Consider the following 17500-nt stretch of genomic DNA (forward strand, 5'->3'; position numbering starts at 1 on the left):
TCTTATAGCGACGGTTGGTTCGAAAGATAGGAATAGTTGATAGGGTGGTAGAGGGTGTTTTTAGAAACGACGAAGGGATTCGACGAAATTAAATCGTTTTTATCTCATCCAGGTCTCTGACCGTTTTCGATATTCTAGCTGACACTTTACTACTTTCCAGATAGGAAACCACCACCATTTCGATACGCTCTCTGCGTATAAAACCAGCGGGGTAAAGCACGAACTACGAAACTACTATGGAACGAGCGTGCGCGGACAACATATTTTCTACATCTCGACTTTATTACTGCTCGTTTCGCACGGGTCCTGCGAAATCATAGGAGGATGCGGAATGAGATTTCTCTAATACCATTCTGTTTCTCGCCAAAGTGTGAGAAAGAGAGAGAGAGAGAGAGAGAAAGAGAAAAGAGAGAGAGAGAGTGAGAGAGAGAGAGAGAGAGAGAGAGAGAGATATCTAATCTGTCTTTCCTATCGACGAGCTTTCCCTTTTGCGTTAGAAATAAAATGAAAGAAATAAAAATAGTATAGTATCCGATCGATTTCTAGCACGATCGACGTGCGAATTCTAGCAGAGCCGCGAAATGGGCTTCGGAGAAGATGGCAATAGCACCAGAAGCGAAAGAGGATATCAGAGAAAAAAGAAGGGAGAGAGAGAGAGAGAGGGTATACCTTGAGAGGAGGGATTGCTTGGAGAGAGTCGAATCACCGTCGAGAAGCAATATTGGAAAGCGGTGAGTTCCCTGGTATCAGCTGCGAGCAACAGCTCCTAATAAAATATGATATAATCCCAATACCCCATAAACTTAGACGTGGCCTCCGTAACTGGCATACGATATCAAAATCGAAGTCTTCTTGCGCCCTTTCGAAACGAAGAGAGAAAGAGAAAGAGAGAGAGAGAGAGAGAGAGAGAGAGAGAGAGAGACAAGCGTCATGCGATAAGCACAACCCTCCAACGTTCTTTCCTTCCTTCCGAATGAATTTATTATTCCCCTTTTTGAAAGGGGATAAGGGTAGAGAGGGGGAGACAAAACTGTCAATAGAAGAAGGGAGAAATTATGTACAATCCTGTCTGTTATTATTATTATTTTTTTTTTTTGCTTTTTTCCCCATTCTTTTTTGTTTTGTTTTTCTTTGTAATCTTCTTTCTGTCTTTCTTTTTCCTTCTCTCTCTCTCTCTTTTTTCTCCGTTCAATTTTTCCTTCGCATAAAGCATAAAACCCCATGGAAAGTTTTAAGTTACACGTCTTCGTTTCGTCTACGTTTATCGGCAAACTGATTATAAGTTTACCGTTGAGGAAGTTTATCCACGGTTAACCATGGACATTAAGAAGGCTGATATCGCGTGTATACGATAAGCGCTTAGACGTCCAAACTTTTTCCAAAGTATCGCACTAAAGCTATTATTTATTAATAAAATGAATACCGTGCACGCGATCTATTATAACCCGAAAGAAAATTTCTAAGTAGTCTAAACGCTTCAATTTCTTCTCTCTCTCTCTCTTTTTTTCGTTTCTTCCCCTATTATTTTCCACGTCACAATTCTACTCTCATCGAATTATAAAATAGATTTTTTAACGAAATTTCGTAATTTTGTTCTCTCTCTATCTCTATCTCTCTCTCTCTCTCTCTCTTTCTTTGTCTTTTTTTTCTATTATTTTCTTTCAAAATATTTCCATCCAATGATCTTAAACGTTCATATATTTACTCGCATTCAGGGAATATTCAAGAAGGATTAATTAATCTTTACTCTGTAAATATTCTAAGTACCGCTTAGTAATTGTATGAGCGAATAAGTTGCAAGAAGAACGTTTAAGTGACGGTGCAGACAGAGACGAAGAGAAAGATTGTATACCTAGGTGTCTGTTCTGGTCCTAATTAAACCGGAGTTGACTCATTATCGTCGTTAAGATTAGACCCAGCCAGAGAGAGAGAGAGAGAGAGAGAGAGAGAGAGAGAGAGAGAGAGAGAGAGAGAGAGAGAGAGGGACGAAGAGAATTCTCTCCTTTTCGACGAGCCTCGTTAATAGCATTATCGCGAACCACCGTTTGCACTTTGGAATATAGCGTTAAAAGGAATGATCATCCCTGATCTAAAAGTCTTCATAATTTCAAAATAAAAAATTACTTCGTCAATTTTACTTCAATTGATCCATTTAAAAACATTTTATAATTTATTAATTTATTTATTTACTTATTTATGTATTTATTTATTTATTATATATATATATATATATATATACATATTTTCTTTTTTTTACGAAAATCAAAAGCAAAACTTTAAAATTAATCATAAAATTTGTTCACTTCATTCATAATGCGATCTTTATTAAACGTTTTACACGTTTACGGAGTGTCTACGGTCTTCACACATACACACACACACACACATATATATATATATGTATAAACGGGTACAAGCATAGCCAATGTATGTCATGACTACGTTTTCGCGACTCAACCGAGAATTACTCTCGGCTAATTCCTTCCGGACCGTACAATATATCCACATATATATATATATGTATATATATGTATATATGTAGTAGAGCTCTACTAGGTGAAAGCTTATTCATAACTTTACCCACACCTTAAATCGCCCTCCTACCAGTTCTGTTATGTGTTTCAGACGGATTACGCGTTAGACACAGTTTAAAGTCCGCCAGTTAAATCTTTCCCTGAGAACTTTGGCTTCGATATACAAATTTTGCAAGAAGAGTTAATACAATAAGAAAAGAAAAGAAAGGAAAAGAAAAGATAAGATAAGATAAGATAAGATAAGATAAGAGTAGAGAGATATGATCGTGAACTATAATAATATAAGGCAATTTCTTTTCTTCGAATTCATATAAAAATATCTAAAAGAAACTTGTTCCCTTTATACGACGAGAACGAAAATTTGTCCTTTGTTTATGATACATTTCTATAGTATTTCTTTCTTTTTTTCCTTTGTTTTATTTATTTATTTATTTATTTTTTTTTTTCTTTTATTTTTGTTTTCTCCTTTGACGAAAACAGTATATCCTCGCACGATATAGAATGAAAAATATAAACGGATAGAAATATTACTATCGAGATAAATCTAAGCGTTATCTCGATTCGATGGGATATACGATCCAATATCTTGGTAGATTCGCGCCCGTAGCACCTTTAGGGATTAGCGTATCGTAGGTGTCCGTATAACACGACTAACAAGAGCATCGATTACGGAACGTCGAAGGTTGACCCTATGTGGTTAACAGTACAAGCCGGTAGAGAAGACTCGATGAAGCCGCGGACTCTTGTTCCGTGGGCAGCGAAGCGTGCGAGAACAACTGGCAAGGTAAGGTAGAAAAAGGGAGACACTGTTACCGAAGGATAACATCGACGAGGGAAAACGAGGAAGAAACTCTTTGAAAGAGTTAGGAGAGATAGTTAGAAAGAGAGAGAGAGAGAGAGAGAGAGAGAGAGAGAGAGAGAGAGAGAGAAAGAGGAAGGAATCGTTCATAGAGAAATGTGTCTAAAGAGAAGGAGAAGGAAGAGAAGAAGAAGAAGAAGAAGAAGAAGAAGAAGAAGGTGAAGAAGAAGGAGGAGGAGGAAGAGAAGGAGGAGGAAATAGAGTGAGGATACAGTAATAGTGGGGAGATAGTTAGCAATGCTAATTGTAAAGGCTTTCTTACGAATTCTCGCACCGCGTTTTCGTGATCACTTAAAAAAGGAAAAGAATAAAAGAGGAAAAGAGAGAGAAAAAAATGAAAACAAGAAGAAAAAAAAAAGAAAAAAAAAACAAGAAAACAGGAAGAAAAAATGATAGAAAAGCTTGAACTCTCCTCTCCCATTGTATTACACTTTGGAGCGATCGATTCTAAGCATCTTCACGTTCATAGACAAGTATCGTTCTCTTCCTTTCTTCCTATACTTCCTCTTTCTACATGGTACTTTATAGCATTTACTCTTATCGATTCCCACGGTTAGTTTACGGAACGAGTACTGCTACATTTGTCGGAATACATCGTGACTCGGACGTTGATGAAGAGTGCACCAATTCGCTGATCCGTTAAGGATTTAATTCAGTCAATTATTATTCTTCTCTTTTATTTCCAATTGTGTGTTGTTAGCTATCGTGAGATCACGTAGCGAAATCATTGAAATCATTTTATATAGGGAAAATCTATATAATAGATCGAATTAATTTTGATACTCTTGATATTTTGTCCCATTATTTTTCTCTCTCATTCTCTCTCTCTCTCTCTCTCTCTCTCTCTCTTTTTTCTTTTTTTTCTTTTTTTTGCTTCGACAAAAAAGAAAATCAAATTATCGAATTATTCTCGAATGGTCAGATACATATTGATGTATATGTATAGGTATGTACGTACATACATACATACATACATACATACATACATACATACATATAGACACACATATTGTCCACCCTATCGATTCTTACCCAACGGTAAGATCACGGTCGAGATTGGTTTGATCGCTTTATGCCCGTTACGTGCCAGCTTCGAGACGTTTCTCTCTGTGTCATTCCACTCGAGAAAAACTTGAAAAGAGAGCAACGTGAACTCTCCTTCCCCTTCCTCTTTCTTTCTCACTCACTCTCTCTCTCTCTCTCTCTCTCTTTTTCTCTCTCTCTTTCTTTCTCTCTTTCTTTCTCGATTTCCTACTCGCTCGACCGATTGGATTTCGCGAACGTGCGACTGGCATCCGATGACAACGAGAAGCCGACTCCCGCCGGAGATGACCCTTCCTTGCTTGTATATCGAGAACAGAAAATAAGTGATCGAAAGAGAGATAGAGAAAATTAGATAACATTGCTCCTGTTTCTTCATCTTCGTCCTTCCTCTTTTTGTTTTTTTCTTTTTCTTTTTTCTTCCTCTTCTTCTTCTTCTTCTTTTTCTTCTTCTTTTTTCTTTTTCTTCTTCTGAAAAAAATACGCAAAAGTCAACGACGCGATACGTTTCGCTTAACACAAATCTTATAACGCATAATTTACGATCTCCCAGAGTGTATAACCCAACTGTTTAGATAAGCGTATCTGGGAACTTCTTTAAGAACGGTATACCACACTCGTTAGAGTAAGCTATCTTGAAGTTTCGCGTAGCAAAGACGAATTACGTTGCCATTCTAGGTCCTCCTTGTTCTTTGGCCCATTGTTAAACCATAGAATCCTCTTAGTTATAGCTGTTAACAATGGAACTTCCAAAAGTTCGATTCAATTCGTTCCGACTTTGAATATGGAGTGTACCCATCTTCCTCTTTCACTTTGGTACTCTATATTAATAACGTTATATGAATGGCCAAACGTTAATCATCTTGTTGTAACTTTCACGTATAATCTATCGTTTCTCTCTTTGTCTCAATATTTCACGTTTGCTCTTTTGATTCATTCTCTTTTATATCTTTTTCTTTGTTAAGACGACACGAGCGAAAGTTAAATCTTAAACAACGAACTATCTTGCGGTAAGGGGCTATTCGTCCGTAAGGAAAAAAAAATTCGTGAAAATCAGTAAAACGTTCGAGAGTATTTAAGGAAAACTACTTGAACAAGTAGGGAGTACGTACTACCTCATTTAAGTTACAGCACGTTTTGAAACTATCGAAGATTTAGTTGTTTCTCGAGATTGATTCACGAGAGAATATCGTATTTGTACGAAACAACGGATCGTTAAGGAATCGATATATCGGTATAAATGTATCGCTTACATTTCGAGTTTCTTTTTCTTCTTTCTCTTTCTCTCTCTCTCTCTCTCTTGTGCGAAATCAAATGAAGAAATCCCTTGAAACCGGAACGATTATTTCGTACAAGATTATTATCATCGTTTTTCACTTAGAATAAATATTATAATGAGTTCTTAAAGCTATTTTTCTTTTTTTTTTTTTTTTTTTTTTTATATATATATATATATATATTTAATCCTCAAAGGACGTATCGTACAGACGAGTATTTCGTGGAACGCGATAACGATTACGCACGGACCAATCAGAATCGTAATTCAGGTCAAACTCATCGGAATGTGTCTTATAGAAACGATCTGCCGTGACCTGCCTCGAACAAAGGGTGCAACCTTTCGAAGATTCGAACATTGTCTCTCCGTTAGGATACCGTAAAACTTTCGTAACACTTGCACCTCCTCCTCTTTCGATTCCTCCTTCCTCTTCTTCTTCGTCTTCGTCCTCTTCTTCCTTATCTATTCTCTTTTTGGCGTTCTCTGTTTGTTCAGAAGCATCCCGCACCTGTTTCGAATCGTTAAACGTTCTCGAGTGAAGTACAAGACGACGATAAAGTTAATCCTTTTTCTTTAACGGCTAACAGAAATTTTGTTTCGAGTTTGTTGAAAAGGACCCAGTTTGACTTTGGTTACTACTACGAGGGATAAGTTTAAAACGATAAAGAAAGATAAAGAGAGAAAGAAAGAAAGAGAAGAAAAATAAAATATAAAAAAAAAAGAAAAAAAAAAGAAGAAAAGAGAAAAGAAAAATAATATAAAAGTTTTCAAGTACAGTTAAGTAATGAAGAAAAATTGTTTCTCCCTCTCTACCTCCCATAATCCTTGATAAGCTAAAACAGCCAATTCCGAGTTTGGATTAAGTTCATGTCCCTGTTCATTGGTAGGGTCCAACTTTGAGCTCGTAATTTCGACTAATCGTCGCTGTCCACGACGAGGATACCACGGGTCATCGCTTTTATTTTCCGCCTGTGCGTAATTTCCGTAATTATGTCCGCAGAGCGGACATACCAGTCTCACTTGTCTCTCTCGACTCAACATCAGAGGTACGAAACACAATGGCCAACATCTGAAAAGCGCGAATGGTTATAACGGGTGCGGCATTGTTTCATTGAAGGATACACGAATGCAACCAGCCTATTTTCGTTAATGATTTTCCATTATGAAATTCGTTCTCATCGAAACACTACGATAGAAATGATCCGGTGTAAAATCTATTAACCGTTATCGACTTATATCTTCCAATCGATTTCAAATTTATCGGAGATAAATGTTCGACATATTTGCCTATTACCTTGGCTATTTATGATTATAACTAGATGTTCCACTCGATGCTTTATTTGACCAGATAAGTTTCATTGATAATTTAATTGAACAAATAAAAGAGAGGAAGAGAGAGAGAGAGAGAGAGAGAGAGAGAGAGAGAAAGATAACTAACCCTAACAAGCAAGTAGCACCAAGTCTCGAGCTCGAAAACATGTGTCTCTTTGTGAAAACTATAGGTAGAGCATCCTCGTTACACACCGGACATAATAAACTCTTGTCATGATATTTCCAAGTTTCCACTGTTCAATAAAATAAATATCATTTGAAAGTATTGAACGTATATATCGTAGGATATTTGATTGTAATTTATTGATAAGATCAAAGAATATCTCGATAAAAAAAAAAAAATTATTATATGAATTCTTTGCAATGGTCTTTCTCGTTTCTTTTTATTCAAAAAATAAAAAAAAAAAAAAAAAAAAAAGATGTGTAGAAATCATAAATAAAAGATCTACTAGGATAGACTAACCTCTAGTCGAGAAAACGCTCCTTTTTCGTTTACTATTTCCAAAAGGCCAAATCTTTCTTGATGATAACTTCTTTCCGGAGATCCAAGAGCGCTCCTTGACTGCATTTTCAGACCGATCGCGTTCTACTTTCTGTGGTATATAAAAGTGCGCTTTCTAAAATCATAAATTTATCCTTGGCGTCATTAAAGCGCCGTTCACTTCTCAGGACGACGAGATTAGCCGTAATTATTATCTCGAGCGTCTCCGTTGATAATTATTAACGTGGCTTCTCGTGCGTTCGGATTACGTCGGGTTTAATTTTAAAAAGAATTTATTTATCCTCGTTAAAAGCGCAATAAAACTTTTCTAAAATGTTTAAGGAACCGTTTCGTAAATCTTTACCTCAGTCATTTTTTTATTTTAAAATAATTAATGACGATATACGTTGGTACGTGTTGAATTCATTTCTAGAAGATCTGCAATCATTGTAAATATTTTATTAGAAAAAAATCAAAAGATATATATATATATATATATATATATATATATATATATACATATACATATATATGTATATGTGTATGTATAGAACGATGATGATTTAATCTCGAAAGAAGGACTCTTCTCTTATAGCCTTTTCGCGAAAGCTCGTGGACGAAGATGGAAGTCGAACTTGCGAGTTCTTGGAATCCGGTTGACAGGGAGCCAGGCCGTTATTTTTATACTCGTAAGTCCCGTAAACGTATCCACAGGCCGGACAGATCATGCGAATCTTCTTCGTGCGTTTCATTAACGGTATAAAACAAAATGGCCAACATCTGTCGCAAAGGACAGTATTTTTCTTTTTTTTTCTCCCTCTCTCTCTTTTCTCTCTCTCTCTCTCTCTCTCTTTCTTTCTCTATTTTTTTTTTTTTTTTTTTTTATATATACATATATATCAAAATTGTAAATCATCATGAATCGTAAGAGAAAACGTATTAGGGAATTAATACGATCGATTTAGCTTTCTAATTTACTCATTCGATGTCTATAAATTACTTGCTCGTGACTCTAGATACTCTGTATACAGTTCGATTGGAAAAATCATTAATTACGAGAGAATCAATGGCGCTTTTCCAAAGCTTTGCCTAAAAGGGTCGGACGATTGTCAGGACTAAAACTGACAAGTTGGAGCTTAAGTTCGTGAACCCGGGCTTGTCATTAATCTCTCTCCCGCCGGGGACGCTCGCGGAGTGCGCGGAAAATTAATCGTTGGATCCGTGCACTGACCAAAAACTCGGAGAGGCGTGTCCCTCTTTCGTTTTATCGTGCTCTGCTTTTAAATGCTTAAACCCTTCCTATCTTTACTTCTTTTCACAATCGTTAGTTAAGGTAGAAAAAAAAAAAAAGAAAAGAAAAGAAAAGAAGGAACAAATTTCGAAAGAAAAGAAAAAAAGAAAGAAAAAGAAAATTATATGGAAATGGAATTTTTCGGAGATGGCTACGAAAGAAAAATAAAAAGAAAAAAAAAAACAAAAAAAAAAAAAGAAAAAAAGCTACCAAACGATTGTTAAATCGTCAATCGATATACTAATTACCCCAGAAGACATGTCGCTGCAATATGAGATGTTGTCAAATTGTGTCTGCGAGTATGCAATGCCGGTACGAGTTCCTTTCTGCATTGAGGACAGATTTTTTTCTCGTCGTGCGACTTCCATGTATCCACTAAAAAAGAAAACAAAACGAGACGAAACAAAAAAAAAGCAAAAAAAAAGCAAAAAAAACAAATTACGAAGATCAAAGAATCTTCTTAAAAATGTTTCTACATCGTGTAGATATACGTGTAGATATACCACGGGTCGTGTAGATTCTCTTTCTATCTTTTTCCTTCGTATTAGAAAGCTTTGCTTGTCCTGTGCCTTTTGATTGTTTCCTTTCCAATATATGTTCACCGTTTTCCTACGAAAAAGATAATAATAATAATAATAATAATAATAATAATAATAATAATAATAATAATAATAAAATAAAAAAAAATGGATCAATAAAAAAATGTCCTATCTAATGAAATCATATATATATATATATATATATATATATATATATATATATATATATATATATGTATGATCGTTTGAGATTGAAACGCATTATAAAACATCTTGTATCTATCGTACGAGTAAACGAATATTCCCATTTGAAACGAGCCTTTACGTGAATGCATCATAAAGATCGATTTCCCGCGACGATGCCTTGGAATTCTTTTCACGCTCGGCATTCGTTCGACATTTTATGAGAGGGAAGAAACTGGAGGAGGGTTCTCCTTTTGCGTCCATTTCAAGACTTTATACCTTTCACGAGGTAAAAGAGACACGAGTCACGGTTCAAGAATGTAGCACGGGTGATAAGAGCAAAGGGGTTGAAGGTGGAACACATAGAGATAAAGAAACAAGCGTTAAGGGCAATCGCATACTACTCTTATGTACTATAGATACAAAACGTTTCTTTGCGAGTGTTATTCGTTTGTTCAAAAAAGAAAAAGAAAAAGAAAAAAAAAATTAAATAAAATAAAATGAAGTAAGAAAGAGATAAAAGGAAAAATAAATTATTATAAGAAATTCTTAATCGTTGAAATATATTTATATATTTATAGAGAGAAAAAGAGAGAAAGAGAGAGAGAGAGAGAGAGAGAGAGAGAGAGAGAGAGAGAGAAATATCATCGATATTTACGTGATTATTCAATCTCTGAATAGAGATTTTTCGATGATTCCTTCGAACGTGTCCTAAAAGTCGTTCGGTGTCTTTTCCTTTATCGCTCACACGTTTATCGCATATGGGACACCACGTGGCTATGAAGGTCTAAACGAAAGAAAAAAAAAAAAAAAAATATGTGAATGCATAAAGCTAGAAATAGAGATGATGAACTTAGAAGAAACAAAATATCTACATATATTTATAATAATCTACAATATGATAGAATAAATAACCTGCGTTCCCTCTACCATATTCCCTTGGCTTTCTTTTTATGATTCTTTTTCGTTCTTGTGACTCATCCTCTCTCTCCCTCTCTTTCTTTCTTTCTCCCTCTCTGTCTCTCTCTCTCTCTCTCCCCCCCTCTCTTTTTCTCTTTCTCTCTCTCTTTCTCTCACAAGAGAAAAGATAGAAATGTTTTGTGGATAGACGTTGGGTGGTTTTACGGTTGCGTTGACAAAGCTGAACTTGGCGAATATCGTGCGTAGTAAAGTGCCTTGAATTTGTCACTCGTTCTTTTATACGACTACTTCAACACATATCCGAGCGTCGTTTTCTTACTATTTTTACGATCGCCTTACCATAATAAAAATTTGTACAAGCAAATATAAGGCGTGGTTATCGCTCGGTGAAAATAGTAAAAACATGTTTCAAGAAGAGGTAGTGTCGACGATTAAAAAAAAAAAAAAAAAAAAATAGATAGAAAAGAAGAAAAAAGGCCATAACCACTTCGACACTTTTATCCTGACGTTAAATTTCTATTGTATTTTTATAACTAAATTTCTGACAGATAAATACAATATATCCCTTTATCAAAATTATCGAGAAAATTACGTTTTTCCTTTTTTTTCCTCCCCCTACCCCACCCTTGATAAAATACGAATGTTATTCTTGAATGAAATAAAAACAAGGAAAATAAAAGATCGTGGGGGAAAAGAAAGAAAAAACAAAAAGAAAAAACGAATCAAGAGTAAATAGAATAAAGGAAGACAGAGCTTTTTTTCTTTTTTTTTTTTTTTTTTTTTTTTTTTTACTTATATAAAGGATATCGGTGTTCTTTCGTTCTTTCATTTGTTCGTTCGTTCGTTCGTTCGTTCGTTCATTCATTCGTCGCGAGGTGACATCGCGTTCGTATTTTCTCGAAGTCTTTTGGCCAAGCGGAAGTACTTTTTGGAAGAGGAGGAAAGGGAAGTAATCCTCAAAGTGTAAAACACGCGCAAGAGGTGGTAAAGCAGCTTTTACTGAATTCCCCGCGAGAAAGTTCCGACTTTAAAGCTGAAAGTTTTGCCACGTTGGGCAGAGATAGAGGGATGAGAGACAAAAGGGAACGTAAAAAGAGAGGAAGAGATAGCGATTGAAGGAGCGTAAGAAAAGGATATATATATATATATAGATAGATAGATAGATAGATAGATAGATAGATAGATAGATAGATAAAGATATATAGATAGATAGATAGAGAGTAAGAGAGAAAGGGATAGGAGAGAGAACAAAGATCCGCACAAAAGCTTGTCACGGATGGCGGACAGGAGCTAGCGTTCGTTTCCGTCGACGGTTTTCGGAGCGAGGAATAGTGCGAAAATTCCGCAGTTTCTCTACTTTTAGCGGCAGACCACGGAATGGCACCGGACGTCGCTCGCATTCGAGATTCTACGATGCGGCACGCTTCGGCCCAACGTAGAAAACTTTCCACTTCGCTACAGGATTCGGTCCATTGTACTTTGATTAGTGCCGGATCGATTAATTCTTTCTTTCTTTCTTTCTTTCTTTCTTTCTTTCGTTCTTTTCCTTTCTTTTTTTTTTATATTAATTTTCTTTTCACCTTTTTCTTTGTTCTTTTTTTTTTCTTTTTCATTTTCTTTATTTTTTTTTTTTTTTTTTTTTTTTTTATTTCATTTCCTTCCTCCATCTTACAATTACTTTCTTTGTGAAACTTTTCTTTCACAGTAGTATAAGACCCGATCCAATTAAAATCTTTTTTTCTCTTTCCTTTCATCTTCCACTACAGTTCTATTACGATTTATTTATACAAATTAATTATTTATATAAGTAGATTTAGGTAAATGGGAAAAGTTATGTATAAAGTTTATAATATATATCGGGGAAAAATCAACGATATGTATGGTATTATCTAGATAGCCGTGGAGCGGAAATGAGCGTTGTGTCAGTGAGAGGAAGAAAAAAAGAGAAGAAAGAAAGAAAGCAAGAGAGAGAGAGAGAGAGAGAGAGAGAGGTGAACCACAGAGTAAGCAACGTTCTTTTCACGGGTGGACGTTTACACGGTAATGAATACCATGGTTCTGTCTCTGGTACCGCTTGGTTAAATGAACGAAGCACGGTACTCTCTGTACCGGACAAGTAAAATTGACGGACGGGAGATCGTGAAAGGCAGTAATTGAATTAGAGGTAGACGAAGACGACGGAAAAGAGAAATAAGACGAGGAAGAGGAACGACGAACGACGAACGACGAACGAAGATGGAGGGATACGATGACGCGTGCGCTCGCGAACACGCGCGCCCGAGCTCTCTAGCGAACGACAGCGCCGTTGGCAGTGGGTCAGGAAATCAGGGCGCCTGGAATAAGTGTTGCGAGTGAAGCGAGCTGCCGGAGAAGGGAAGAGAAAGAGAGAGAAAGAAAGAAAAAGAGAGAGAGAGAGAGAGAGAAAGAAAGAAATAAATAAAGACTCGTTGGAGATCGGTACCGTTAGTCTCGTCTACCTTCTTCTTCTTCTTCTTCTTCTTCTTCTCCTCCTCCTCCTCTTTCTTCTTCTTCTTCCTCCACGTTCCGCAATTCCTTCTTTCCCTTCTCTTTGCAGGAATGACGAGTCTTAAGGCAGCTCGCTGCTAAAAAGCGTTCTATCGTCGTTCCGATAAAAGGATCGGCAAGAATTTCTTGCTTGTTAATCGACTGTTCTTCCCTCTCTTGACCTTGAATTCAGTCACCCTCTATACTCCTATGATTCTCTTTGATCGAAGTCGAAAAGAGAGGTGTAGAGAAAGAGAAAGAGAGAGAGAGAGAGCGAGAGAGAGAAACAGAGAGAGATACAGAGAGATAAAGAGAAGGAAGGAAGGAAGGAAGGAAAAGGAGGTAGGCGACGAACAGATTTATAGCTTTTATGTATCGGCATCTCGACGGACGGTATTATAGGCGGTACTCATTAAATCCCGGCGTGGCCAAGGGAGTTCAAAGAGTCCGGGATAATTGCTGCGCGCGGTCAGATAAGGTGGTAAAAGAAGAAAAGAAATATATATATATATATATATATATATATATATATAAACATAAGGAGGGGAAGTAAAACGAGTGTGGAAAGAGTTAACGTGGCACAGAATCTTTCAATGTGTCTTTCCCCGTTGGCCCTTGCAAAAAGCGTTTACACATCGAGTTCTATCTAATTGCCGTTTGGTTCTTCCTATGTTTTGTCGAAAAGGGTTTAGATAATTGTACCTCGATCGTAGAAGAATAAAAATAAAATAGGAATAAGAAGAAAAGGGAAGAAGTAGAAAGAGAGAACGAAGGAAGAAAAAAGGAGAAGGTTAACGTGTCCTCGAACTGAATTCTCCAGAGAGAGAGAGAGAGAGAGAGAGAGAGAGAGAGAGAGAGAGAGGGGGTGGAAGGAAGAGATCGGAGGGAGGTAGGGAGGGACGGAAGAAGAGAACACCAAAGCCGATCGTATCACAACTCGTGGACGAGAGTAACTCGACCGGCGTGGCCAAAGCAAAGGAAAGTTACGCTCTAAGTCCGAGTGCTTCGAGTGAGATCATTTATCTCTTCGGCTTACCAATAATAGATATTATTATCGTTTATCGTGGTAACAGGGGCTGGACTTAAGCCGGACCGGCCATTAGAGCAAGCAGCCTTTATACTTTCTTATCGGTACGCCACCAGGCTCCTGGTTTCTACCCATCCTCCGTCGATGTAACGCTTTTAACCCTCGAAAAAAGTAGCCCCCGTGCTACCTATCCCTCCCCCTTCTACCACTCCCCCTCCCCTCCCCACCCCTCCTCTTCCAACGATCCCAACCTTGCCCGACAACTCATACCACTCACGGGGGAGTTCTCTTTTACCTTAAATGGGTGCTACTTCGAGTAGTAAAACTTTTTGTCCAGGTTCAATAGTGTTATTGGCCAATGAGAATTTCAAGAACTACAAACTTTCTTTTGCCCTTTCGATGATATCTCAATGATATTCTTCTTGGATTCAAATTGAATTTACAATGGACACCCATGGATTTTCGATCTTGTTCCTCTATATTTCTAAGGAAAGAACATAGATGAAGATAGGAGACGTACATTACATAGTACATATGTATACGTTAGACCGTTATGTACCTACTAACTACTTAAGGATCTTAGGGAATTCAATTGATCTATAAAAACATGTACATGGGTTATAAACAAAATCTAATGTAATTGGTATTATTCATAGGTATTTTATATTTCATGTAATTTTTATTTATTGTCATGGGAAGTATCGTCAAGTCGAGAAGGGAAAGGAAAAAAAAAAAAGAAAAAAAAGAAAAGAGAGAAACAAGAAAAAGAAAAAGAAAAAGAAAATGAAAAAGAATGGATCGCATTTTCATTAACCAATATATTTGGCTTTCGTGTTCAATGAAACGAATCGTCCATCCTATGGATTCAATATTTCTCCCGTGTATAACTCTCACCTCTCTCTCTCTCTCTGTCTCTCTCTTTTTCCCTCTCTCTCTCTCTCTCTCTCTCTCTATAACTCTATCTCTCGATTCTGCCAATAATAGGAAGTTACGGACCGGACACGGCACATTGTAGAAGCGAGGCATATTGCCAACGTGATCTCGAGTGTATGCGCTGTGTCAGTGGTATAGCATAGTGCAGTTTCACGCTGCTTAGAGTTGATCGCCATCTCTACCTTCAATTTCGTATGAAACGATCGATCCGTCGTGGCTACGATGAAATGCCGAGTTCGAGCTCGACGAAATCGGACGAACAAATGATTTCCTCCTCTTTTTTCTCTCAGCTGAATGAACACGCATGGATAAAATAAACGAGAATATGGCGTGTTCTGTACCAATACTATCGTCGGGTTTAATAACGAGTGTAACAAAAAAGGAAAAAAAGAAAAAAAAAGTAAAAAAAAAAGAAAAAAAAAAAAAAAAGAAAAAAAATAAAAAAAGGGAAAGAAAGAGAAATGAAACAAAAAAAAAAAGGACAGTATAATAAAACAAACGAACGAACGAACGAACGAACGAACGAACGAACGAACGAACGAACGAACGAACGAACGAACGAACGAACGAACGAACGAACGACGAACGAACGTACGAATGTACGTACAAACAGGACAAACAAACATACGAACAACAGCTACGATATAATAGAACGAACAGAATTCTCGAGGAGATTCATAAAAGATATAAGAAAGAATGACCGCATCTGGCCGAGTCATCATGATACAAGGATAGTCATTTTTTTTTATATGAACAATTTGTACAAGACGACAAAGTCAAGAGTCCGATGGCTACTCGTTGATTAGATTCGGATAGTCGTTAGACGTATAACGGTAAAAGTACGACTAAAGTCGATCCTCTTGGCCTTTTCATCTCTAGAGACGTAAGACGAGATTTATGATTAATGATAAATATACAATTGCGACGTATAATATTTCTGAATGATTATTAAATAATTTAAAATGAAAGAAACTCGACTGGCGAAAAGATAGATAAGTAGAAAGAGAAAGAGAGATAGAGAACATAATACTTTGCTTAAAGTGAAAGCAACGCGAGCCAAACGAGAGAATTAATTTAGCAAACTCTGAATTCTCTCTCTCTCTCTCTCTCTCTCTTTCTTTGTCTCTCTGTCTCTGTCTGTCTCTCTCTCTCTCTCTCTCTCTCTCTCTCTCTCTCTCTCTCTCTCTCTCTCATTAAACGGATATTCGTATCCAGGATAGGATGTTTGTGTCGACCCTTTCTATTCTCGAAGGGTCGCAACACTCTGAAGCTTAGTCTCCATGGAGTACGTAAATTGAACCGATTTTGAGAATATGCCTCTGGACACGGATGTTCCCAATCGGAGTACCAGCGTAACGCTGAGAACAAAGCTCAATTTGGTACGCGAAAGCACCGACCGGTAAGCTTCCGGATTGTATACTCGGTGACTTCTCCAGCGATTCTACTCCTATCTACCTTCTCTTCTCTTCTCTTCTCTTCTCTTCTCTTCTCTTCGTAAAACCATCTTTCCTTCTCTATCTATGCCCTTTACTAAACTCGAAGATATATAAGAGAAAGAAAGAGAGAGAAAAAGAGAGAGAGAGAGAGAGAGAGATGGAGAAATGAGGAGAAAGAGATGAATCGGGAGAAATAAAGAGAGGAACGAAGGGTGAATGCTTTGATCGTCACCCCGTGATATCGAATTAAGTTCAAAGCGTAACGGGGAGAGAAAAGGAAGCATCCCTCTCTTTTTCAAAGGAAGGAAAGGGATCTGTATGTGTGAGTGTGTGGTGTGTGTGTGTGTGTATATTTTTTTTTCTTTTTTCAACGGATTTTAAATCATAAGAAGGAAGGGAGGGAGAGTGAGAGAGTGAGAGAGAGAGAGAGAGAGAGAGAGAGGGAGCATTGAACTCTGACCCTTGCAAACATGTTTTTCTTCAATCCTTCTCTAACAAGACTAATTAGAGAAGTATAAGAAAACAAGATGTCTCTTTCTCTTACTTTTCGGCTTTCATTTAATTTACTTTCAAAAAGATATGAAAAGAAAAGGAAAAGAAGGAAAAAAGAAAGAATGAATAATGATGAATAAAGGTAAAGATTATTGATCGTTATTATGTTAAAATCTGAAGAGATTATGGAAGCGTAGCATTGATGCGAATCAATTGATACATTCATAACTGTAAAATTTATGAGCGCGTGAATTCGACGATGTGAAGAGTATCTCGATGAGAGTTTGATGATAGTTGATGATGGTCTTGGAAAAGGAATTGTGGAATATCGTAAAGGGGAAAAAGAGAATGGTTGGAATAGAACCTACGATAGATCGTGACAATTGCGAATGTACTAGGTGAAAGAAAAGAGAATACACTCGACCTCTGCTACGAATAGTATAGGAAGAGACACAGTATGGACGACTTTGCTGCTTGTAACTTGAAAATCCTGTCTCTCCATCTCTCTCTCTCTCTCTCTCTCTCTCTTCTCTCTCTTCTCTCTCTTCTCTCTCTTTCTCTTCCTCTTCGTTCTCTCTATCGGCCTCGAGCTATATACCGTAATATCACGTTCGTTCCTTTATCCCCGCACCCTCCCACCCATCCACCCA

The 17500-nt window shown here is 37.1% G+C and overlaps 2 protein-coding genes across 3 annotated transcripts in view; one reads left to right on the forward strand and one right to left on the reverse strand.

Moving 5' to 3' along the window:
* twin (CCR4-NOT transcription complex subunit 6-like twin) overlaps positions 1–17500 on the forward strand; it is a 324109-nt gene that overhangs the window by 192392 nt on the left and 114217 nt on the right. The gene's annotated exons all lie outside the window — the stretch shown is intronic.
* On the reverse strand, positions 5895–9202 carry LOC118445520 (uncharacterized). The gene is made up of 5 exons (XM_035875124.2): positions 9063–9202; positions 7506–7659; positions 7149–7275; positions 6524–6779; positions 5895–6218 (listed from the first exon to the last, which is right to left on the reverse strand). The coding sequence occupies exons 1-5, from the start codon at positions 9180–9182 to the stop codon at positions 5895–5897; spliced, it is 981 nt and encodes a 326-aa protein (XP_035731017.2). The 5' UTR covers positions 9183–9202.

This window comes from Vespa mandarinia, chromosome 10, assembly GCF_050613455.1.
Source record: "Vespa mandarinia isolate Hongniang chromosome 10, ASM5061345v1, whole genome shotgun sequence".
Classification (NCBI taxonomy): domain Eukaryota; kingdom Metazoa; phylum Arthropoda; class Insecta; order Hymenoptera; family Vespidae; genus Vespa; species Vespa mandarinia.